At 46.4% G+C, this 27,062-nt stretch overlaps 1 protein-coding gene across 1 annotated transcript in view; it reads right to left on the bottom strand.

The window, feature by feature from the left end:
* Positions 1–12,898: 12,898 nt before the first annotated feature.
* The window catches only part of CNIH3 (cornichon family AMPA receptor auxiliary protein 3), a 278,222-nt gene continuing 264,058 nt past the window's right edge, over positions 12,899–27,062 (bottom strand). The window contains exon 6 of the mRNA XM_063919852.1: positions 12,899–13,967. Coding sequence (XP_063775922.1) covers positions 13,940–13,967 — 28 coding nt within the window. The 3' untranslated portion in view covers positions 12,899–13,939. The remainder of the gene's footprint in view (positions 13,968–27,062) is intronic.

Raw genomic sequence — 27,062 nt, forward strand, 5'->3', positions numbered from 1 at the left:
ACACTTAGAAGCGTCACTAGGGGCTGTGCACCGCACTGGGCGTCACCCTCTGAGGGAGTGACACCAAAATGCTGGCTCCTCCTCAGTGACTGTGAGCTGGGTGCTCACTGTGACATTATTGTGCATGAAATTGGGGGGGTGCCACGAAGCACGCCCCTTCCCGTGAGACCATGACTCTTTTGGTGCGCACGCATGAGGGGTGGCTATTTGGGGCAACAGGTGTCACCAACCATGACGCCACCGCTAACATCATCTGAAGATGTCATCAGCCTGATTTCTGATCCCTATCCAGTGGTCTGGAGCTTCTATCCTCCTTCTTGCCCAGACGGGGAAAAGAGCGGGTACAAATTACCTGGGTCTCTGTAGGGGCAAAAGAGTGCAGGGGACCCGTAATCATGCCCAGCCCCCTCCCCTCCCCTGAGTTGCCACAACCAAGCCCCTCATCAGGAAATTACACTATGGGGTGTTGCTGCATACCCTTCAGTGGCCACACCCCCAGGTAGCGGTGGCACACGGCAAAATGCGTACAACACCATGCACGGAATGTGGCAGCACATGCCACCATTTTCCATTCATATCTGCATCAGACCATGGGGGTAATTCAGAGTTGATCGCAGCAGGATTTTTGTTAGCAATTGGGCAAAACCATGTGCAATGTAGGTGGGGCAGATGTAACATGTGCAGATAGAGTTAGATTTGGGTGTGGTGTGTTCAATCTGCAATCTAATTTGCAGTGTAAAAATAAAGCAGCCAGTATTTACCCTGCACAGAAAGATTTGGGTGGGTTATTTTATTTCTGTGCAGGGTAAATACTGGCTGCTTTATTTTTACACTGCAAATTAGATTGCAGATTGAACACACCACACCCAAATCTAACTCTATCTGCACATGTTATATCTGCCCCCCCTGCAGTGCACATGGTTTTGCCCAATTGCTATCAAAAATCCTGCTGCGATCAAATTGGAATTACCCCCCCATGTCTTCTTACAGAACTACAAGTCCAGTTGCGGCCAGCAGGTGATAGATGAGGTAGAGGTGGCAAAGTGGAGGTAAGGGCTTTTTTTTTATCCCGTTCCTACCAGGTTGTAATGACGCTATAATGCCACTGCACCTGAATTCCCTATCCAAGGCATAGATCTGCTGGTGTACAGCGACATGAACGGGGCTGTCCCAGGTGAAATCAATGCGTAGTTGTTTTAAAATGATTAAAAAATAGATGACCCATTTATAGTTTAAAAACTGTATAAAGTCTACAATGTTCAAACCAGATAAAAGCTTTGATATGTACAGTATGTGTACATGTTCTCCTGCAAGCTATACGAAATACATGGCTTTTTCTTTCTGTGTTTTTCTGTCGTGGTTTTTATATCATCAGTCAGAGCCCTTGGGGCATATTAAGATAAGAAGGGGCTCATGTGCAGCCTCCATCCGGGGCCCCTTCCTCTCTAGCCAGCTGCCAGCAGCGCTGAGCACTAGTAGACTGTAGTGGTGTACTAAGAGTCTACTGCACATGCGTAAGTCTCCAGGAAAATGGCGTGGCGGCCATTTCCCCAGTGATTTCCCTACATGCGTAAAACACCAGGAAAATGGCAGAATTACGGAGAGAATATAGAATGTCACGGCAGATAAGAACCACTTGGCCCATACATACACACACTCGGGTTCATTTATTTTTGTTGGGAGCCAATTAACCTACCAGTATATTTTTGTATTGTGGGAGGAAACCGAAGCACCCAGGGGAAACCCACGCAAGCACGGGGGAGAAAACAAAAACTCCACAGAGTGAGGGTTATGGTGGGAATGGAACCCATGATCTCAGTGCTGTGAGGCAGCAATGCTAACCATTACACCATCCGTACTGCAGAGTGTGCAGTGTAAGACCCCTGGATCCAGGGGCTCATGCGGTGCGCACACCTTGCACCCATTCTAGATATACGCCCTTGGTTATAACTGTTTCCTGAAAACAGTTTTGTGACATATCCACTGAAAATAAACTATGCATAAGAGAGTTGAAAGGAGGAAGGAAAAAGTGGATGTAAATAAAGATGAATAAGAAAATGTATGAATGAGAGTAAGGCAGAATGGAGAGAAGAGAAAGAGAAAAAGGAATGAGAGGGAGGGAAAGAAGGAAGAAAGGAAAGGAAGGAAGGAAGGAAGGAAGGAAGGTAAGAAGAGAATGAAGGAGAGGAAGTAAGATGATAGAGAGGAAGGATGGAAAGGAAGTAAGATGATTGAGAGGAAGGATGTAGAGGAAGTAAGATGATAGAGAGGAAGGAAGGAAGGAAGGAAGGAAGGAAGGAAGGAAGGAAGGAAGGAAGGAAGGAAGGAAGGAAGGAAAGAAAATGCAAGAAGGAAGGTAAGAAGAGAATGAAGGAGAGGAAGTAAAATGATTGAGAGGAAGGATGGAAAGGAAGTAAGATGATTGAGAGGAAGGATGGATGGAAAGGAAGTAAGGTGATTGAGAGGAAGGATGTAGAGGAAGTAAGATGATAGAAAGGAAGGAAGGTGATTGAGAGGAAGGATGTAGAGGAGGTAAGATGATAGAGAGAAAGGAAGGATGGAATGGAAGTAAGGTGATTGAGAGGAAGGATGTGGAGGAAGTAAGATGACAGAGAGGAAGGAAGGATGGAAAGGAAGTAAGGTAATTGACAGGAGGGATGGATGGAAAGGAAGTAAAATGATTGAGAGGAGGGAAGGATGGAAAGGAAGTAAGGTGATTGAGAGGAAGGAAGGAAGGAAGGAAGGAAGGAAGGAAGGAAGGAAGGAAGGAAGGAAGGAAGGAAGGAAGGATGGATGAAAAGGAAGTAAGGTGAATGAGAGGAGGGATGGATGGAAAGGAAGTAAAATGATTAAGAGGAAGGATGGAAAGATAGTAAGGTGATTGAGAGGAAGGATGTAGAGTAAGTAAGATAATAGAGAGGAAGGAAGGATGGAAAGGAAGTACGGTGATTGAGAGGAAGGATGTAGAGAAAAATAGGATTTTGGTACCTACCGGTAAATCCTTTTCTCGTATTCCGTAGAGGATGCTGGTGTCCACATTAGTACCATGGAGTATAGACGGGTCCACCAGGAGCCATTGGCACTTTAAGAGTTTGAGAGTGTGGGCTGGCTCCTCCCTGTATGCCCCTCCTACCAGACTCAGTCTAAAAACTGTGCCTGAGGAGACAACATACTTCGAGAGAAAGATTATACACAGATAGTGGTGAGATTCATACCAGCTCACACATACAAGGCACGTCAAGCCAACTAGCTTGAAATACTCAGCAACTGCTGAAACATTACATGACTGAACTTCAGATCATCAGAGGCCAAAGTATCGAACTTGTAAAACTTTGCAAACGTGTTCGACCCATACCAAGTTGCAGCTCGGCAAAGCTGCACTGCCGAGACACCCCGGGCAGCCTCCCAGGAAGATCCCACTTTACGAGTAGAGTGGGCCTTAACAGATTTTGGACACGGCAGTCCTGCCGTAGAATAAGCATGCTGGATAGTGAACCTGATCCAGCGAGAGATCGTCTGCTTAGAAGCAGGACACCCAATCTTCTTGGGATCATATAGGACAAACAGAGAGTCCGACTTTCTGTGACGAGAAGTTCTCTTCACATATATCTTCAGACCCCTTACGACATTCAAGGACTTTGATGTAATTGAGGAGTCAGTAGCCACTGGCACCACAATAGGTTGGTTAATATAAAATGCCGACACAACCTTCGGAAGAAACTGCTGACGAGTCCGAAGCTCAGCTCTATCTTCGTGGAAAATCAAGTAAGGGCTTTTACAGGATAAAGCCCCCAGCTCGGACACACGTCTAGCAGAAGCTAAGGCCAACAAAGTGACCGCCTTCCATGTAAGAAATTTGACCTCTACCTCCTGTAGAGGTTCAAACCAATCCGACTGGAAGAACTGCAATACTACGTTAAGGTCCCAAGGCGCCGTAGGCGGTACAAAGGGAGATTGAATATGCAGAACTCCCTTCGAAAAGGTCTGAACCTCAGGGAGGGCAGCCAATTGTTTCTGAAAGAAAATTGATAGGGCTGAAATCTGGATCTTCACAGATCCCAACCTCAGACCCATATCCACTCCTGCTTGCAGGAAGAGTAGGAAACGTCCCAGTTGAAACTCCACCGTAGGAAACTTCTTGGATTTACACCAAGAGACACATTTTCTCCAAATACGATGTTAATGTTTAGATGATACCCCTTTCCTAGCCTGTATGAGGGTAGGAATAACCTTCTTGGGAATGCCCTTCCGAGGAAGAATCAGGCGTTCAACTTCTATGCCGTCAAACGTAACCGCGGTAAGTCTTGATAGGCGAACGGCCCCTGCTGCAGCAGGTCCTCCCGAAGAGGAAGAGAGCTCGGCTCTTCTTGCAGTAGATTCAGAAGGTCCGCGTACCAAGCCCTTCATGGCCAGTCTGGGGCAACCCTTGTTCTCCTTATGAGCTTTAGGATTCTTTGGATGAGTGGGAGTGGTGGAAACACGTACACTGACTGGAACACCCACGGAGACACCAGGGCGTCCACTGCCACTGCCTGTGGGCCCCTCGACCTGGAATATTAACACTGAAGCTTCTTGTTGAGACGAGAGGCCATCATGTCTATTTGGGGTAAGCCCCAAAGATCTGTTATTTCCATGAACACCTCCGGATGGAGTCCCCACTCTCCTGGATGGAGATCATGTCTGCTGAGGAAGTCTGCTTCCCAGTTGTCTACTCCCGGAATGAAGATGGCTGACAGCGCTAACGCGTGTTTTTCTGTCCAGAGGAGTATTCTTGTCACCTCTGACATTGCCGCTCTGCTCTTCGTTCCGCCTTGTCTGTTTATGTAAGCCACTGTTGTTACGTTGTCCAACTGCACTTGAATGGCCCGATTTCTCAGAAGAGGGGCCGCCTGAAGAAGACCGTTGTAGACGGCTCTTAGTTCCAGGATGTTGATGGGCAGGCCGGCTTCCAGGCTTGAACACCGTCCTTGGAAGGTTACTCCATGAGTGACTGCTCCCCAGCCCCGGAGGCTCGCATCCGTAGTTAGAAGGACCCAGTCCTGAATCCCGAACCTGAGGCCTTCCAGAAAGTGAGGCAATTGGAGACACCAAATGGGGGGAAATCCTTGCCCTTGGCGACAGATGAATTCTCTGGTGCATGTGGAGGTGTCCAGGAGATCCAGTTGGAAGGTCCGAGCGTGGAACCTCCCGTACTGGAGAGCCTCATGAGAGGCCACCATCTTTCCCAATAGGCGAATGCATTGATGAACCAACACCCGGGGTGGCTTCAGGACATCCCGGACCATAGCTTGTATCACCAACGCCATTTCCTGCAGAAGAAACACCCTCTGTACTTCCGTATCCAGGATCATTCCCAGAAAGGACAACCTCTGGGTTGATACCAAATGTGACTTTGGAAGGTTCAGAATCCAACTGTGACTCTGGAGCGGTCGTGTTGTGAGAACAATGGACTGCAGTAGCTTCTCCCTGGACGATGTCTTTATCAGCAGATCGTTCAGATATGGAATGATGTTCACACCTTGCTTGCGGAGGAGAATCATCATTTCCCCCATCACCATGGTAAACACCCTCGGTGCTGTGGAGAGGCTGAATGGTAGGGCCTGGAACTGGAAATGACAGTCCAGCAATGTGAAGCGGAGATGAGCCTGATGCGGCAGCCAGATCGGAATGTGGAGGTACGCATCCTTGATATCCAGTGATACCAGGAATTCCCCTTCTTCCAGACCTGATATCACTGCCCTGAGAGACTCCATCTTGAACTTGAACTCTTTTAGAAAGGGGTTCAATGATTTTAGGTTCAGAATGGGCCTGACCGAACCATCCGGTTTCGGTACCACGAAAAGGTTCAAATAGTAACCTTTGGTCAGCATGTGAGGTGGCACTGGCACAATGACCTGTGCCTCCACCAGCTTTTGGACAGCGTCTTGTAGTACAGTGTTGTCCTTCAACAGAGTTGGTAAGCCTGACTTGAAAAAGCGATGAGTAGGGAGACTTTGAAATTTCAGCCTGTATCCCTGAGACACAATATCTATCACCCAGGTATCCTGGCTGGACGATACCCAGACCTGACTGAAGTGTCTGAGTCTCGCTCCCACTGGCCCCACCACTGGGGCGTGCAGTCCACCGTCATGCAGAGGACTTAGGCGTACCCGAAGTAGGCTTTTGTTCCTGGGAACCTGCAGCGGCAGGTTTCTTGGACTTAACCCAACCTCCCCTAAAGAAGGTATTGGATGTTCTGGCCTTTCTAGGCTTGTTAGGACGAAAGGACTGCGTTGCAGATGAAGAGAAAGATTTCTTTGGAGCAGGTGCTGCTGAGGGAAGAAAAGGAGACTTACCCGCTGAAGTGGTGGATATCCACGCGTCTAAAGCTTGCCCAAAGAGAGCCTGACCTGTATAGGGTAGGGACTCCACACTTCTTCTGGATTCCGCGTCGGCCGACCACTGGTGCAGCCACAGTCCCCGACGAGCTTAAACAGACATGGAAGAAATTCCCGCAGCCATGGAACCCAGGTCTTTCATGGATTCTACCATAAAACCTGCAGAATCATGTATGTTGCGTAAATACAATGCAACGTCATCCCTATCCATCGTATCCAAATCCTCAAGTAAGGTAGCCGACCACTTCACTATTGCCTTTGCAATCCATGCACTAGCAATCGTGGGACGTAATATGGCCCCAGAAGCAGTGTACATTCATTTAAGCGCGTTATCAATTTTCCTATCTGCCGGCTCCTTTAAGGCGGTAGATCCTGGAACAGGCAAAACAACCTTCTTTGAGAGTCTGGAAAAAAGGTTGAAAAAAGCCTCAACCTGCTCAGGTGTGGTATCATTAACATTTAACACATCCCTGATAGCCTCTATCAATAACTGCACCCCCTTTGCAAGAGATGCGGACCCCCACAACACATCCCCATCACCATCTGTAGTGTCAGAATCGGTGTCCGTGTCATCCTGTGTGACATGCACAAGCGCACGTTTGTGAGGGTATATAGCGGGGCGTCCTGAGGTACCAGAATCGGGCCATACTGCCATAGAGCTCTGTAATACCTGGGTTGCAGATTCATTACTTGCAACCCTGTCAGAAATCTGAGAAATCCAAGATTTGATAGAGGAAAACCACTCTGGTTCCCTTGCTGGTATCTGTGCTAAACCAGTGCTATCCTGATTACATGGAATGGGATCGTCCTGGGAGGATAAATCCTATGCAGCATATGACACAGTGTCCCTGGACATAGCTAAAGGAGACCACCAAACACTCCACACACACACAGGTGGGGGCAGCCAGAGTTTCCCCCCCAAGAATGGCAAGAGAGACACAGAGATCGGAGCCAACCCACACACAGCGCTTTCAGTAAAGGGAGACCCCTTATCAGCGCAGACTGTGTCCCTTAATAGGAGACACAGTCGTTTTACAGCCTCCCCTCCCTTCTACAACCCCCTGGTACCGTGTACTGATAGCTGGAGTTGCTGTGGAGGGACCTGTTCTTCCATCCAGCGCTGTGCAGGCAGGAAAATGGCGCTGGAACGCTGCTGGGTCCGCTCTGAGAAGCTCCACCCCCTTAATGGCGCTGTCTTCCCGCTCTTCATAGATTATACTGGCCTGAGGAGAAACTTGTTGGCTGAGATCCGCGGACCCCGACAGACTTTCTGACCAGTGTGGGGGTAAGCGCTGGCCCAGGATGCCCCTCACAGCGCCACACTATGTGCCTCTGAGCCTTCCCAGGAGCGCAGTTAGTACTGCGCTCCCTCCCCATTGCCGCCATCTTCACACTGACCCCCCGCTTGCTAGGGGGGTCGGTGTCTCACTCACCACTCTTCAGCATCTGTAAGGGGTTGGCGGCATGCTGCTGGGGCGAGCGGTCCCTGTGGCGGAGACCGATCCGACCCCTCTGGAGCTCAGTGTCCAGTCAGCGGAGTCAGTGGCTCAGATCCCGCAGCGCGGACAGTGCTCCCCCACTTAGTCCCTCGTTGCAGGCAGGCTGTTGCCAATAGCCTCCTGTAAAATAAAAAACTCTAAAAATAACTTTTACTAGAAAAGCTCTGTAGAGCTCCCCTAGCTGTGACCGGTTCCTGCGGGCACATTTTCTAAACTGAGTCTGGTAGGAGGGGCATAGTGGGAGGAGCCAGCCCACACTCTCAAGCTCTTAAAGTGCCAATGGCTCCTGGTGGACCCGTCTATACCCCATGGTACTAATGTGGACCTCAGCATCCTCTAGGACGTAAGAGAAATAAGATGATAGAGATGAAGATTGGAAAAGAAATAAGGTGGGTGAGAGGAAGGATGTAGAGGAAGTAAGATGATAGAGATGAAGGTTGGAAAGGAAGTAAGGTGATAGAGTGGAAGCATGGAGAGAAAGTAAGTTGATAGGAAGGATGTAGAGAAAGTAAGATGATAGAGATGAAGGTTGGAAAGGAAGTAAGGTGACAGAGTGGAAGCATGGAGAGAAAGTAAGTTGATAGGAAGGCTGAGGGGAAGTAAGGTGATAGAGAGTAAGGATGTAGAGGAAGTAAGATGATAGAGATGAAGGTTGGAAAGGAAGTAAGGTGATAGAGAGGAAGCATGGAGAGAAAGTAAGTTGATAGAGAGGAAGGATGGGGGGAAGTAAGGTGATAGAGAGGAAGGATGGAGAGGAACTAAGTTGATAGGAAGGATGTAGAGGAAGTAAGATGATAGAGATGAAGGTTGGAAAGGAAGTAAGGTGATAGAGTGGAAGCATGGAGAGAAAGTAAGTTGATAGAGAGGAAGGCTGAGGGGAAGTAAGGTGATAGAGAGTAAGGATGTAGAGGAAGTAAGATGATAGAGATGAAGCTTGGAAAGGAAGTAAGGTGATAGAGTGGAAGCATGGAGAGAAAGTAAGTTGATAGAGAGGAAGGCTGAGGGGAAGTAAGGTGATAGAGAGGAAGGATGGAGAGGAAGTAAGATGATAGAGATGAAGGTTGGAAAGGATGTAAGGTGATAGAGTGGAAGCATGGAGAGAAAGTAAGTTGATAGCGAGGAAGGCTGGGGGGGAGTAAGGTGATAGAGAGGAAGGATGGAGAGGAAGTAAGGTGCTAGAGAAGAAGGATGGAGAAGAAGTGAGGTGATAGAGAGGAAGGATGGAAAGGAAGTAAGGTGATGTAGAGGATATTGGCTGCAGTGGGGGTGGCGGCTATATGGCATGGCGGAGCCAGGTTCCCTGCTCATTATGAAACAAGGGCATCTCACATCAAAGCTCAAATCAAATGTCTTAAACAGGCACATATATCTAACGTTTCTTCAAATACCTTCATAATCTACAGCAGACTATATTTTTTCCTTATCATTCAGTGTTTAAAATGGAAAAATAAAACATAATATCAGTCAATGTATAACCTATAATCCCTAGAATTATATCAGGGGTTCTCACCTCCAGTCCTCATGTACCCCAGATCATGTTTTGTGGATGTCTGTAATCATGCACAGGTGAGTTCATCTATTTTGCTTGGTTAGTAATTAATCCCACCTGTTTCCACGCAGAAATCCTGAAAACATGACCTGCACTAGATTGTAAAATCTGCAGGGCAGATGCAACCCTTTATTTTAATTACATGCAGTATCTCTCAACTTAGTAGCTCTTTCTGCGGAGTCGGCCATTGCATCAACCCTACGCTACCTGCAAAAGTTACGCCTGTTCCGTAAGACTCCTTATTGCCCGTATTTGCGCAGTGCAGTTTCAGATTATAAGCAACTGCGAAAACGCACAAGATACCCTCCGCCAGCAATCATATTTACAGCTCTGCATCAGCCCCATACACAAAATCTACAGTATATTGGGGGTCATTCCGAGTTGATCGCTCGCTGGCTAGTTTTAGCATCCGTGCAAACACTATGCCGTCGCCCACTGGGGAGTGTATTTTAGCTCAGCAGAAGTGCGAACGCATGTGCAGCCGAGCTCTGCAAAAACAGTCTGTGCAGTTTCTGCGTAGATCTGAACCTACTCAGCGCTTGCGATCACTTCAGCCTATTCGTGTCCGGATTTGACGTCATACACCCGCCCAGCGAACGCCCAGCCACGCCTGCGTTTTTTCAGACACGCCTGCGTTTTTGCAAACCCTCCCTGAAAACGGTCGGTTGACACCCAGAAACGCCCCCTTTCTGTCAATTTTCTTGCGGCCGTCAGAGCGACTGAAAACTTCGCTAGAACCTGTGCACAACCACAACGGGCTTTGTACCCGTACGTCGCGCGTGCGCATTGCGGGGCATACGCATGCGCAGAAATGCCTGAATCGCTGCGCTGCGAACAACGGCAGCTAGCGATCAACTCGGAATGACCCCCTTTGTTTTTTTTGTTTAGGGGGTTTTAACATCACTGACATACACAAAAGCAAACGCCGCGCCTCGATGCAAAGTCCTCGCCATTCAAAAATAGATTTGTCATGCGGAAAAAGGAACAGCAGATGACGTTAGAAGCTGGATTTTTACTGTGAAGAACAAATAGGTCATTGAACAGGGCTGGGGGGCAATGAGTACTTCTAACATCATGGCCACTATCTGCAAAGACAAGACGGTTTAGGATCGTCTCTGAGCTCCAGCCGGCACAAGTTTGGAATGATTAGATGTGACAAGGTGGTCACAATCCTCTCAGGACCAAGCAAGGTTCCATGACATGATCTGACGTGGCAGCTGAGAAGCACAGTGACATTAATGTAACGTGTTGCAGCACCGCTCTAAAGCCTAGTCCCCGGGGACGTGTGACCAGACGACGTTGGTGGGTGTCCTCTGGCCTGCTATTGAAGTACACGAGGGCTGGAACTGGTCAGCTGCGTTACAGGCTTCTTCTGCCACTTCTGCAGTTGGGCTGGCGTCCTAATGAGCATCTCCGCCCGTTCACCAACAGTCACCCAGTCCACATGACAGACAACATTTTACTGCTGCTTATTCTCCCATTTGTTATTCTGCCATCGGAATTAGCAAATGCTTGCGGAAGGAAATCTGGAAAATATTTACAGAATGAGACAATGAAAATAAACCGCGTCGGCGGCTGCTGCCTCTGGCGGTTGTTGTGCAGCGCTTGGAGGAGGTGGCGGCGGCAGCTGCTGGGCGCTTGCCACAGGGATACATATATGTGACACTGTCAGACCAGAAATAACCAGCTTGTAAGAAATACCAGAGAACAGACTTATGGGGACATGTACTAAGCAGTGATAAAAGTGGAGAATTGAGCCAGTGGAGAAGTTACCCACGGCAACCAATCAGCTGCTCTGTATACTTTTATAGTATGCAAATTATAAATGTTAAGTCAGTGCTGATTGGTTGCCATGGGCAACTTCTCCAGTGGCTCAGTTCTTCACTTTTATCACTGCTTAGTACATATCCCCTTAGATTGTTATTCAGGTTGGTTAGCAAACAAAAAAAGTTAGCAACTGGTCAAAACTATCGACCTAATTCAGACCAGATCGCTGTTGTGCAAAATCGCACAGCGGCCGATTATCAAATGACTGCGCATGTGTACGGATCACACATGCGCAAGGCCAAACTGCAAAAAAATCCTGCGGTTTTTGATCGCTAGGCGAACGCAGGCTGATTGACTGGAAGCGGACGTTTGGGGGTGGTAGTGGGAGTTTCAGGAAAAACACAGGCGTTCCCAAGTGTTTTCAGGGCGGGTGTAGGAGTAAGTCCTGGGCTACGCTACGCACACACTGCACAGACTGGAAAGATCATTTGATGGTGAGTGAGTTGCGAACGGATTTGCAGGTGTCCGCTGTCTGGCGAAGGTTTCGCACAGTGTACGTATGCATTCATACGACTGAGCGCCCCGGGTTCGCTGACAGTCAGCTGATCCCCATAATATCACCGGCTGCTGGAAGCATGGGGGGTGCCCAATCCCCTCAGACAAAGAAATCTAAGAAACAATGGGAGTCATTCCGAGTTGATCGCTCGCTGACGTTTTTCGCAGCGCAGCGAACAGGTTACTACTGCGCATGAGTATGCACCGCAATGCGCACGTGTGTCGTACGGGTACAAAGCGAATCGTTGCTGGGCTCATGGATTTAACGAAGAATCCATTCACACAGCCGATCGCAAGGAGATTGACAGGAAGAGGGTGTTTGTGGGTGTCAACTGACCGTTTTCAGGGAGTGTTTGGAAAAACGCAGGCGTGTCCAGGCGTTTGCAGGGCGGGTGTCTGACGTCAATTTCGGGACCAGACAGGCTGAAGTGATCGCAAGAGCTGAGTAAGTCCAGAGCTACTCAGAAACTGCAAAAAACTTTTTCGTCCCGCTCGGCTGCAAATGCGTTTACACACTTGCAAAGTGAGAATACACTCCCCTGTGGGCGGCGACTATGCGTTTGCACTGCTGCAAAAAGTAGCTAGCGAGCGATCAACTCGGAATGAGGGCCAATGGCTTCAGCGCTGGAGAGAAACCGGGAAAATCAGAACATGAATTACTAACAATTTATTACAACTTATTAAAGATTTTTACTCAGAAAGGGGGCATGGGGAAGCAAGGTTTCAAATACCCCTAGCAGCATTAAATCTGTGATAGCAGTGTTATTCATGGCTGTGACCCTTTCATGTATTGGGCGAGGTGAAAACATCCTTTACCAGCCGTATGGATTTTTGCCCCTTTGTCTGAAACCAAAAGTATCAGCTTTGGGGTGAGATGTATAAAAGTTTGGAGAGCGATAAAGTACTAACCAATCAGCTCCTGTCCTTTTTCAAACACAGGCTATAAAATGACAGGAGCTGATTGGTGATCTCACTCACAATACCTCTCTCCAAGGTTTGATACATGTCCCCCATGGTGAGATGAATTATTGGAAACCTGTTTAGAATCTAAACATGCATAAAAAAGTAAACAGTTTGTTTTAATAAACTCTCTGCAACCAGATCCCCGCGGTCTCACGCATATAATGACGGGACACACACGGCAAAGTCTCTTCAAGTAGAACTGTTTGTAATTGTGCAGTTTAGAAGGACTCACACAGTACTATAACAATACAACCTCAGCCCTTGTCGGAACAGCAGAAACTGCGCTATGTAAACTAACATTGGGAAGATGTGCATACCCCTCCCCCCCTCTCCCCCAGCCCAACCTGGACGCATCGCAATTCCCAGTGCGCGGCACACAGCAGACATATGATAATTGAATATCCAACTCCAAAGATGACTTAATTAAATACATGCAGGTTTTGATTCGGGCTGACAAATGGAAAATAATCGGCAATCACTTGTGGCAGGCGTGCCGGGGCCTGCGCTATACTTAATGAATGACCTGTCGTTTAGGAGACTCCACGCACATAAAGTGACAGTTGGCTGACACTTACAGAGAGGAGCCAGGACACGAGGAGGACGGGTGCGTAGGTGGATTCAACCATCAGTCCCAATCAGCGCCGCTTGCTGAATATGTATCATGGGGATATTTACACCAACATTAAAAAAATAAATACATAAAAAAAAAAAAGTAAGAACGCCATTTGAAGTTTCGAGCAAAAAAGTCTTTGAATTATTGCAATAGCGACGAGACAGCTGCCAGCATCATATTTCATAAAGGTCTATTATTAAAGGGATGACGTTGACTGTCCTGCACAATTCTGCACGTCCTGACGCCCGCCTGCGACCGCTGTTACAGATGGACCGCTTTAGGAAAACTCCACATCGGTCGCTGTTTGTAAATCTGTCACAGAAATCATTGACCAAGGTGGCGCGGTATGGCTGGTTTATTCTCTCCGTAGATGACTGTGAGGCCTATTTATCAATGATCGCATTTGCAATGTGTGAGGAACGCTGGCACTGAACAGAACTGTCCCGCTGCCTTCCAGAGCTACAGCCTCCCAGATCTTCAGAGTCTGACCAGCCAGAGTTCCCTCATAGTAGGTGGTGTGGACGTGTATACAATCTCTAGCGCTGTACAAAAGCCAGACACGTTCTTCATCCTGTCCGCTTGTTATTGCCTTCCCAGGCTCCCATCCTCTTCCTCCTTAGGAGCTCATCAAAGTATATATCATACTAAAGGAACGAGAAGAAACATGTTAGACAGTATTCAAGGGACGGCCGTCCTGCTCAATTCCCTGCCCACAAAGACACACTTGAAATGGATGATATGTTATTTATATATTTTGCTATGGATAACTGGGCAGCACAGTTGGTGTAGTGGTTAGCATTGCTGCCTTGTAGCCTCGAGGACAAGTATGTGGTTACTATGTCGACAATCAGAATATCGACACTGTAATGTGGACAGGTTCGGAGTATCAACATTCAGAATGTTGACATATTTGATCAGAATGTTGAGATGTTCAAAAAGTCGACATTATGCATTTCTACATTATGAAGATATGAGCGTTAGGGTTAGGCTGTGGATAGGGTTAGGCTGTGGATAGGGATAGGCTGCAGATAGGGATAGGCTGTGGATAGGGTTAGGCTGCGGTTAGGGATATGCTGTGGTTAGAGTTAGGCTGCGGTTAAGCTGTGGATAGCGTTAGGCTGCGGATAAGGACAGGCTGCGGACAGGGATAGGCTACAGTTAGAGTTAGGCTATGGTAAGGGTCAGGCTGCAGTTGGGGTTAAGCTGTAGATAGGGTTAGGCTTCGGTTAAGGTTAGGCTACAAATAGGGTTAGGCTGCAGACAGGGTTAGGCTGCAGGTAGGTATAGGCTGCAGATAAAGATAAGCCATGGTTAGGGTTAGGCTGCAGAGAGTGATAGGCTGCAGATAAGGATAGGCTGTGGATAGGGTTAGGCTGCGGATAGGGATAGGCTGCAGACAGGGTTAGGCTGCAGGTAGGTATAGACTGCAGTCAGGGATAGGCTGCAGATAATGATTAGCTGTGGTTAGGGTTAGGCTGCAGAGAGTGATAGGCTGCAGATAGTGATGGGCTGAGGATAGGGTTAGACTGCGGATAGGGTAAGACTGTGGATAGGGTTAGGCTGTGGTTAGGGTTAGGCTGCAGTTAGGGTTAAGCTGCAGATAGGGTTAGGCTGTGGATAGAGGTTAGGTTGCAGGTAGAGTTAGGCTGAGGCAAAAGAAAGGTAAAGAATACCCTGGGGTATTCGGGCGCTGTGAGATGAGGAGCTTAGCTAAGCAGCAGCCAATGTTTAAGAGGGAAGTCACTCCCAATATATACAATTGCAAAAGAAAGGATTGGAGATAGTCGTGCTCAGAGCATGCAGTAACCTACTGCATGCTCTGAGCATGACTATCTCCAATCGGATCTGAACCAGCCCACAACAATTTCCAGCTATCCAGAGGAATCCCAGAGAGGCACCATCCAAACCACCGCATTGCATGAGGTACCCACAAACTTTTGGGACATTTATTCCTTCTAAAACCCTCTAGCGGTCTATGGAAATTACAAAGGACTCTCCTGGTACCATCTAAATGGGACTCATATAGTGGAAAACTACTGGATATATACCATCCATGGGCAACATTTGGAACAGATCCTTCAGAGTCTATATGACACATGTCCGGAATTAACATTTTGGGTAAAAATTTATAATTCCAAAGCATGCTTATGGTATAATGTAATTGCACACATTAATACTGTTTTTTAAATTTTTTTACTATTTTTTAAGTAAATAGTGTTTTTAATAAATTGTTATTGGCCCTCATTCCGAGTTGATCGGTCGCAAGGCGAATTTAGCAGAGTTACACACTGTCAAAGTCAGAAAAATGTCTCAATGCACGTTGCCATATTTGCACCGCACACTGGTCCGCGCTGCGCGTGCGTACGCTCTCCCGTGGAGGCGCATACCCGCAATAGCGTGCACTCGCAGGCGCGGTATGCGTATTTACGGTAGAGTTTATGTAGTCGTAGCGTGCGACTCATTCGTTACAAATGTTCACAATTAATGTAGTTTATAGATCATGGTCCCTTTGATAGATTCTGAAAGTTTGGTTAAAATACAATGTCCCAGAGCTGAGGAATCCCTCTTTATATCGTACGAAGGGTCTAACAGGAATCATACAGCAGTGTTTGGTACCCATCGGAAGAGTATTTAATTAGCAATATTCCGGTGTTGGTTTGGAGCGTATTAATCGCTCGTGCGAATAGTTATGGACATAAGAAGTTTATGTCCATTTCTATTATTTACACATACTCAGGTATGCGGCGGGAAACCCAGTTTCCCACCCACCTGAGCTGTTGGAAATCGTCACAGCCCACCTGTATGAATCACCCTATGACCTTTTGTTATGATGCAGGGCCGAATTCCTTCGGCCAATGGACAATGGGATTGTAGGACCAGGAGATTGCATTGTGTGTGGGGCATAAATAGGCAGGCCGACCACATCCAGCTCTCACTCTCTCATCAACGGTTATCTGCTGATAGCCGGGAGCTGGATATCGAGGCGCAGGCGATCATACCCTTTGTGCGTAAGTTTCTCTCCGTAAACATTGTCTTTCTGTGAGCCAATTTCTCTCATCTCATCTCTCTCTCTCTCTCTCTCTCTCTCTCTCTCTCTCTCTGTTCTGTTCTCTCATATCTCCCCTAGACTAGGCTAGTATTGTATTGTATTAGATAGTATTGTATTGTATTGCATTTAGGTCAGTGTAGTATTGTCTTTTTTGTATTTATTGTTTAGTTCTGTGGTTAGGAAGTCTCTGTTATACTGTAGTGTATCATTTGTACTGTTATCCCCTTTTACAAGTATATTAGATATAATACAGTTAATAGGCTTTGGAACCTAAACCAGTATCTGTGTATTTTCTATAGCGTTAAGTGTTCACTTGAGCGTCGGTGACGCTCAAGCAGCTTTGTAGTTAGTCAGGTTACACAAGGTTGCACTTACACCCTGTACTCACATTAAGGTATTCTTTGTATTTCTTTGGTATAAGGTTTAAACATTAAGGTATAGCGTTGTGAGCGTCTGCGCCGCTGGTGACCTCCTCGTGGTCTCGAGCGTAAGCTACGCCATAGCGAATCATTACTCTAGTCATAGCCAATAACGTGTCCTGTGATCCCTGGGCCGTGAGTGAACGTGACGCTTGAGCGTCTCGCCTACGGCTGAGCGATCGTTACGCAACTAGCGTACCATTACGGTACTTCTTAAGTAAACAGCGTACAGTGTTCTTAGCTTCATAAAGGGTTGTTTATACGACAAAGGAATTTAGCATTGTCAATTGGGGACTCGTCCTATCCTTCTCATATCTGCACTAGGTAGATCAGCAGACATTATCCCCCAGCAAAGGGTGGGAGGTTGTCTCCCAGTGCTGACGGGATAAGCGTCTGCTTCGCTTAGATAAAGAGTGCTGAAGGAATCCGGGAACCGGAAGTAAGAACAAAACGCTTGTGTCTTTTAAAACTGTTTATTTCTCTTCTGTCTTGCGTATACACGCACGCATACATATATCTGCATTTTCTGTTTCATTTTCGTATATCACTATTCCTGTTTGCCAAATTTTATAGTTGATAGAAAGTGCTAAAAAGAGATTTGCTGTTATTTCATAGTAGAGGTGATAGTTAAAGTATAGAACAAACACACGGTTTGTCTGAGATACAAGGCAGTCAGTGTGGATTGCGGTAGATGATCAGGGATCATTTACATTGATAAAAATAGAAATTGTGTTACGGTGGATCTTTATATTGCGTACACGTGTCGCTAACAAAGACTAGCGTACGCAATCCAAAGGCAGACGCACGCAGCGTTCATTACGCAACGTAGCGTCCGGTTACGCCCACGTAGCTCAAGCTGTGATAAAGTGAAGTAACGCAAAGGCAATAATTAACGCACAGCGGTAGATAACGCGACGCGGTAAATAACGCAAATCTATTTTTGGAAAAATCTGAAATTTAGTTTAACAGATCCTGCTCCTAATTGGTAACACTTTTGGCCTAAAGACAATTTCTGCGCAGAAATAGATATAGAAACAAAAGTGTACATGTGTTGAGTGAGTGTGTTTTGTATACAAAAGTTTATATAACTTTAAGGTGGAACCAAAAGGAAAGCCGGGTACTCGTCAAGGGACATACGTGTAAGTGACATATACGGTGGCTAGGGAGGCATCCCTGGTTAAATAATATTTGAGCATTAGAGTATAGCGGACCATAAGGTAACAAGACCAGGAGGTCATAAGGTAACAAGACCAGGAGGTCATAAGGTAACAGACCAGGAGGTCATAAGGTAACAGGTAAAATAGACAAAGAGGTCCGCTATAAAAGTCCAGTGGCACAACGCCTGGGGTGTTGGTGCAGAACCCATATAGGCCATACAAGCTCTTGCTGAAGGAATCGCGGCCGGAAACATCGATTCCATTGATCTTTCAGTACATGACAAGTAGTGCTCGTGTACTGAACGATTGGACCGCACGTAATTGTGTGCAGTAGTTAGTAATCTGACCTAATACCATTAGAGTAAAGTGGTCACAAACGCTATTTGTACATTCTGACGTGATTTGTGTAATTTTTTATTTTTGGAAGGGAAGTTCGCTGGTCACTCAGGAACTATCCAACAACCGATACTTGCTGGGGAACGCGCCCCAGTAAATAAAGGTTCACAGGGGCCCTAGGTTGGGTACAGCAGCTCTGGTTACAGTGATTGCAGTACTGGCCAACGTGGGCGAGAAGTAAGTGGGGTACTTGATAAACCACCACCGCCGGCCTGCCCAAGGACATCTTGGTTTGTTTGTAAGGGTTCGCTGAAAACCTTGAGATAAAGATCCAAGGAGGAATAAGCAACGCCTGCAGATTATGGGGGCCATTTGTTCAGGTAGGGGGCGATCAACCTCGGTTCGGGTTGATTCAGAGAACCGACCAGTTGGGTCGGCACGATATGTAATGTGTGAAAAATACGGTAGTCACACAGAGGTTTTATGTGATGAATGGGAGAGAATGACTGTACAAGACAGGGACAAATTCCCAAGAATAGGTAGCTTCAGTCCAGAAGTGTTACAAAATTTAAGGAGGAGGATATGTCTCGTAAAATCAACAAAGAGACGAATTCAACATCATGATTGTTTACAGTTATGGCACCAGGAAGGTGAGATACAGAGAGGTTTGGCTCTGGCGGCAGGATCTGGGGCAGTCAGGAAGTTGATTGCCACAGCTCCTCCTCCACCATACATTGCAGGAGAGAGGTTGATTGCGGAGAGAAACGCACTGGGTTGTAAAACACAAACTCTTAGTAACCCTGTAAATGTTAATGACGTTAACCAAATAACTCATGCAAGTATTAACCCGTGCAAGATGTACCCTGTTTTGAACCTTCCTCAGGAGTGTGATCAAGAAGACGATTCAGCAACAATTTCAGCTCTCTCCCTTGCAGCCACCATAGCAGAGACCACAGTAGGCACAGCGACACCCACGAGATTAGTGAAAGCCCCTAGCGGAGGGATAGGTGAGGTCGTGTCAACGGGTAAGTACGGCACCATGCACTACACTGAAACAATTGTACCACAACAAGCAGTAGAATCTACACAGGAAGAGGCTGTTAGAATTGCTCCTGTAAGGGTAATAGCAGTTCCCAATGGAAAAACAGATGTGTCTGGAGCCACTCCCATAAGGAACATTGCCATGTACACTCCATTTTCCCGAATGGAATTAAGAACAATAGTGTCCGAATTTCCTGACCCCAGGAAGGATTTAGTTGCTAGCCAAAAATACATCAGGGATCTAGGTAACACTGTAGAACCCAACAACAAGGATTGGCAGATACTGCTAAGAGCTTGTTTACCTTCCAATGTTGACGCAACTCAATTTTTAGCTGATTGTGCATTGGATAAAGATGTACCGCTTACAGACGTGTACAACAAGGATAATGTAAAAAGGATAAATTTACAGCTAAAAGAGTATTTCCCAGCCGTTGTTAAATGGAATAAAATATTTTCCATTAAGCAAAAGGAGTCCGAAACGGCAATAGAATATTTTCACCGGGCACTATTAGAAATGGCAAAGTACACGGGTATAGAAGACATAAAGACCAACCCAAACCATCGGGAAGTAGCAGTATCTGTACTGATGGATGGTTTAAAGGAAACATTAAAGACTAGGGTTCAGACCACGCAACCATGCTGGCGAGGTCTGTCAGTGTCCGGCTTGAGAGAGGCTGCTATTGATCACGACAGAAACATCACTAGGCACAGAGAGTCGCAAAGTGATAAGTTGATGTCCGTAAGTATACAGGCGCTGACCACAAGGCAGCCTGCGTATGTACCACCGAATCCTGTGGGTAAGGCAAGTGTAATAACATGTTTTTCTTGTAACAGACCGGGACACTATGCACGAGAATGTAGAACAAAGAATGTACAAAGATCTTTTCAACCCCCTAGACAACAACACAACACACGACATTGGGAGCAGGGTCCACAGAGGCGGAGTTTTGAGCCACATACAGGGGAAACAAAAAGATATCCCCCGAACAGAGATTGGCATGCCTCTGGTAGTTCCCAGCTAACTCCCCCACAAGTAGTTGCTGCCAATGGGATTCAGGGAGGTCAGCATACCCAATAGGGGTATGGCCATACCTGTAATCTGCAGCCAGTTAAGTTGATTGCCAGTCTTGGAAGCGAACCAGAGATTGCAATCAATGTGGCTGGTAAAACTTTAAACTTTCTTGTAGACACAGGGGCGGCCAAGTCAGTGATAAATTCGACAGTGGGCATGAGAACCACTGGTAGGACAATTCCAGCCATGGGAGTAACAGGAGTAGTCCAGCACTACCCTGTTAGCAAACCAGCCGAGATTACAATAGGGCCTTTGCATACCAAGCATTCCTTTTTGCTGGCTGCATCTGCACCAACTAATCTCCTGGGAAGAGACTTACTATGTAAAATGGGTTGCGTCATTTATTGTACTCCTGAAGGTGTATTCTTGGACATTCCTGAGAATCACGCTCAGGAAGTACGAGACATGTTAGACTCCCCATCAAAATTAATGTCACATTCCATTATGACAAATAGGAATCCATCCCAAGTAGAAGAGATGACATCTCAGATACCAGAGTCACTTTGGACAAAAGATGGACAGGACACTGGATTAATGGCAAACGTAGCTCCAGTAGTTGTGCAAGTAAAAGATGGTAGGATAGCTCCAAAAATCCCACAGTATCCTCTGAAGCCAGAGGTGGAGCTAGGAGTTTTTCCCGTAATAGAGCGCTTGCTACAACAGGGCATTCTAGTAAGAACGTCCAGCACCGCAAATAGTCCCATCTTCCCTGTTAAAAAGAGTGGGGGGAGGGGTTACAGGCTAGTGCAGGATCTAAGGGGGATTAACAAAATAGTTGAGAGTCAGTTCCCCGTAGTGCCTAATCCAGCTGTCATCCTAATGCAAATTCCTCCCACTGCCAAATTTTTCACTGTTATTGACCTCTGCTCCGCTTTCTTTTCGGTACCTCTGCACCCTGACAGCCAATATTTGTTTGCATTCACATACAGAGGAGTCCAATACACGTGGACTCGGTTACCCCAAGGTTTCATAGACAGTCCAAGTATATTTTCTCAGGCTTTGCATGATTGTTTACAGTCTTTCCAACCGGAGAGTGGATCAGTGTTGATACAGTACGTGGATGATCTACTACTGTGTTCTGATTCATTGGAGGCATCCCTGAAGGATACGAAACAGCTCCTGTTTCATCTTTCAGACACAGGTCACAAGGTTTCCAAAGACAAGTTGCAATTATGCCAAGCTAAGGTAAAATATTTGGGACACTGTCTAACACAAGGACTGAGACACCTGACCGCTGATAGAATCCAAGCCATTAGAGACATGACACTGCCACAAACCCAGCAACAGATCAGGACGTTTTTAGGAATGTGTGGGTATTGCCGTAATTGGATCCCAGGGTTTTCCATATTGGCGCTACCTTTGCAGGAAATGGTCTCCTCAAACAAACCTGATCGGATTTCGCATACAGACGAATCCGAAACAGCATTTGAGAGACTCAAACAGTGTCTAACGCAGGCACCAGCACTAGGTATGCCAGACTATGGGAAACCCTTTGAACTATACGGAACAGAAAGTGCTGGGTGCGCAGCAGGTGTACTAACACAAAAACACGGTGATGCCAGCAGGCCAATTGCATACTACAGCGCTCAGCTAGATACGGTAGCGCAATCCCTCCCCACATGCTTGCGTAGCGTTGCGGCGATAGCATTGCTAGTGACAAAAAGCGAAGATGTTGTGCTAGGCCACAACCTCACAATCCATACACCGCATGCGGTATCTGCCTTATTGAATTCTGCCCAAACCAGACACGTCTCATCAGCAAGGTTTACGAGATGGGAATTGGCATTAATGGCCCCAGTAAACATCACCATAAGGAGATGCAGTGCATTAAACCCTGCAACATTTCTCCCAGGTGTGCCTGGTCAGACACAAAGGGTGGAAGGTGAGAGTGATGGGGAAGGAGGATTTAATGCAAAGGAAGATACACATGATTGTATGGAATATTTGACCCAAAATTTTACCGCAAGGCCTGACATCAGTGACAACCCACTGGAAGATGCAGAACTAACGTTCTACACGGACGGTAGTTGTCATAGACAGTCAGACTCGGGAGACTTGTGTACTGGATACGCAGTCGTAGATGACCAAGACACCATAGAAGCGGAACCGCTAGGCCCACCTCACTCAGCCCAGGTTGCTGAACTGGTCGCCCTAACCAGAGCATGTGAATTGGCTAAGGGTAAGTCTGCCAATATCTACACCGATTCTAGATACGCGTTCGGGGTAGTACATGATTTCGGAGCGCTATGGCGTCTCAGAAATTTCATGACGGCAGCTGGTACACCGATAGCGCATGCAGCTCACATAAAAAGGCTTCTAACAGCGATACAGGAACCCGACAGAGTGGCTGTTATCAAATGTAAAGCACATACATATAGCCAAGACCCAGTATCCCTTGGTAACAGCCGAGCAGACGAAGCCGCAAAGCTTGCAGCTGCTACCCCCACACAGACAGACACCACACAACTGATGGTATTTAATACCATCAACACACAGAAGTTGTGTGAGATGCAGAATTTGTGTTCCACACAGGAAAGAGCAGTCTGGAAGGCAAAGGGATATGGCCAGGAGTCCTCAGGGCTCTGGACGGATGGACATGGTAAACCAGTGGCCCCCAGGGCATACCTTCCATGTCTGGCTGAAGCAGCTCACGGGCTGACTCATCTAGGCAAGGAGGGGATGTGCAAATTGGTAAGAGCATACTGGTGCGCCCCAGGATTCTCCTCTCATGCGGGTAAAAGAGCAATGTCATGCCTTACCTGTCTGAGAAAGAATATTGGAAAAGCAATACCTACAGAACCATCCCATATCCCACCTGCCGGCGGCCCTTTCCAGGTAATACAAATTGACTTCATTCAATTACCCCCATGTAGAAATTTGAAATATGTACTTGTCTGTATAGATGTTTTCTCGAATTGGGTCGAAGCTTTTCCAGCAGCTACAAATACCGCTATGTTTACTGCTAAGAAAATTGTGCAGGAATTTGTATGTAGATATGGTATCCCTAGAATCATTGAAAGTGATAGGGGTACCCATTTTACAGGTGATGTCTTTCAAGGAATGTGTAAGTTGATGGGAATTGATAGTAAGCTGCACACTCCGTACCGTCCACAGGCGAGTGCGAAGGTCGAAAGAGTGAACAGCACTATTAAAAATAAATTGAGTAAAGTAATGGCAGAGATTGACGTGGCCAGAAGCTTTACCCATTGTTTTGTATAGCATCAGAACCACTCCCAGGTCCCCTCTTAACCTGTCCCCTTTTGAAATTCTGTTTGGTCGACAACCGCATGTCATGATTAACCCTCAGGATGATTTGAAATGTAACAATGAAGTAACTGTAAAATACTTGATTAACATGAGTAAACAGTTGAGGAATCAAAATGATAATCTGAAGTTGGTGATTCCTGATTTACCAGATAGTAATTGTCATGACATTGAACCTGGGGATTATGTAATGATACGAAATTTTCTACGCTCAGGTTGTCTTATTGATAGATGGGAAGGACCATACCAGGTCTTATTGACTAGCACCACAGCATTGAAGGTTGCTGAGAGAGAGACTTGGGACCATTCATCCCACTGCAAAAAGGTTGCCGATCCAGAGAAGTCCCGTGATAAGGAACAGACGGTAGAGGTTGTATCACTGGAGTGTCTGTTCCAGGAGGACTGAGGCGGCACCTGAGCCTTGAAGACCGAAAGCAGTTGTCGACTCCCTTCTCCCTTTTATTGTTTTTCTCCACTTCCCAGCCCCTCTCCCTTAAAATTTCTTTTTCCCCCTTCTCATTCTTCTCTATTTCCTCCTCAAAGATGGACTTGCCCCAAGAGACTGTGATCCGGATTTTGATGTTAACCATGATGTTGACCAGAGCAGTCTGTTCCGGCGAGAGTACCATAGAGGTCGAAAGAGGTTCTGGAATGGGTTCCGATTATGATGATGGAGGCGTAGTTTTCCAAGATCAACCAAACCAACAAGCAAAGGCGAGTATCAGAAAACGATCCGATAGAAGAAATTGTGATGGATTGTTAGCTGAAGAAAATTGTATCTGTAGGCTCTGTGATAATCTGGTTGAAGATGGATGCATAAAGAAATGCCAATCTAGTTTTAATATCCATATGGACCGGCATCCATTGAGTGACTATCACTCTCTAGTGGGTAACGTGTTAAACCAAACAGATTGTTGGGTATGCTCTCAAGTACCTCAGGGTCACAGTAAATCAGGGCTAGTACCATTTCCTTTAACGTTAGGGGAGGTACTTGAGCTAAGTGGTGGGAGACCGGTGGACCGGAGGTTTAACATCTCCAGCCCTCCTAGTTTGAAGCTCCACCAATACCATGTGGATAGGTCCCTCTTATGTTTTAACATCTCCAATCCCAGAAAACCGGGAAATTGGGAAGTGTCATGGAGCAACCTTACCATGACCTTTTCACACAGAGCAGATAGAATGCCTACAGATACAGAGCTCGTACGCCACATAGCCAGTAGAGGAAAATCTTTCCGGTATCGATATACCTTAGGAAATAGGATTACTAGAGTTGGAGAGGTATCACCAGGATACTGTGCCCATATCGTACAAACCGATACGTGCATTAAGCAGATGGAAGAATTAGGGTCAGGAGATTTCACCTGGAAGGTTTGTAACATGATCATGTCCTTCTCCGTCCCTTATGTTCTCCCCGATGATGCATATTTCATATGCGGGAGAAAGGCGTACAAGTGGCTTGCCCCAAACTCTGAAGGATTGTGTTATATTGGAAAAGTATTGCCTGAAGTGATGACTGTAACACATGACAAAATGAAGGACATACACCGTGGTGCCCAAACTCCTTATACTCACACTCATTACAAAAGTGATGAGCTTGAGGAGTGAGGAAACCGTAATTAACCTGGATTTGATTTATGACCCAATGATAGAAACCAGGATGTGATGAAAATGCGATTATACGGTCCGTTTCTTTCACCTGTTTTTCTGCTTTTTCTCCAAGATACAAAGACCCCCTTGGACGAGGAAGCTGACGAGACGAGATGTATACAGACAACGGATTGACCAAAGAAGAAGATTTGCCAACTTTAAATATGGACACTTGATGAACTTTGCCATGGATCCCCAGTTTCCCTAGTACTTTTAAACTCACGCTAGCCCAACATTTTTTGTAAATCTGATGGCTCAGACAAAGCTATTTGCTCATGCCCAAGGAGCAATACAGCGCAAAGAAGACGACTCTCAACAGATACCGAACACAACTTCGACGACAGATGTACATTTCCCTGACATAGAATATCATTGCATTTTCCATAAGTGTTCTTTATCTTCATCTCTACAACCCTCAGGTAATGACACACATAGACGATAGGGAATACAGGCACAGATATCAGCAACCACATACCTCCCCCATTCATGTATCATCAACTAAAATGTGCTCCCCATTTTGTTCAAAATCCGAAAAGAGCTCGGTAAAGTTTGACAGCCCATCCACAGACCTGTACCACAGGATAAGAAGGAATTCAAATGTATACTTCGCAATACCTCGAAGCTTGATTTACAACACGTACGGCACGATGATACATGACCCCCCAAACATGGATTCATACACACATGCTTCTGCTATCTCACTAGGTCATACCCTCTTCACACCTTCTCCTCTCTCCTCCCTTACCCAACCATGGAAATCAATTAACCCCTGACTTGCATTTTTCTCCTTAAATGTTTTGTGGCAGTTATTATTGACTGCCAAAGGGTGGACTGTCAAAGTCAGAAAAATGTCTCAATGCACGTTGCCATATTTGCACCGCACACTGGTCCGCGCTGCGCGTGCGTACGCTCTCCCGTGGAGGCGCATACCCGCAATAGCGTGCACTCGCAGGCGCGGTATGCGTATTTACGGTAGAGTTTATGTAGTCGTAGCGTGCGACTCATTCGTTACAAATGTTCACAATTAATGTAGTTTATAGATCATGGTCCCTTTGATAGATTCTGAAAGTTTGGTTAAAATACAATGTCCCAGAGCTGAGGAATCCCTCTTTATATCGTACGAAGGGTCTAACAGGAATCATACAGCAGTGTTTGGTACCCATCGGAAGAGTATTTAATTAGCAATATTCCGGTGTTGGTTTGGAGCGTATTAATCGCTCGTGCGAATAGTTATGGACATAAGAAGTTTATGTCCATTTCTATTATTTACACATACTCAGGTATGCGGCGGGAAACCCAGTTTCCCACCCACCTGAGCTGTTGGAAATCGTCACAGCCCACCTGTATGAATCACCCTATGACCTTTTGTTATGATGCAGGGCCGAATTCCTTCGGCCAATGGACAATGGGATTGTAGGACCAGGAGATTGCATTGTGTGTGGGGCATAAATAGGCAGGCCGACCACATCCAGCTCTCACTCTCTCATCAACGGTTATCTGCTGATAGCCGGGAGCTGGATATCGAGGCGCAGGCGATCATACCCTTTGTGCGTAAGTTTCTCTCCGTAAACATTGTCTTTCTGTGAGCCAATTTCTCTCATCTCATCTCTCTCTCTCTCTCTCTCTCTCTCTCTCTCTCTCTGTTCTGTTCTCTCATATCTCCCCTAGACTAGGCTAGTATTGTATTGTATTAGATAGTATTGTATTGTATTGCATTTAGGTCAGTGTAGTATTGTCTTTTTTGTATTTATTGT

The sequence above is a fragment of the Pseudophryne corroboree genome, chromosome 4 (genome assembly GCF_028390025.1).
Source record: "Pseudophryne corroboree isolate aPseCor3 chromosome 4, aPseCor3.hap2, whole genome shotgun sequence".
Lineage (NCBI taxonomy): Eukaryota > Metazoa > Chordata > Amphibia > Anura > Myobatrachidae > Pseudophryne > Pseudophryne corroboree.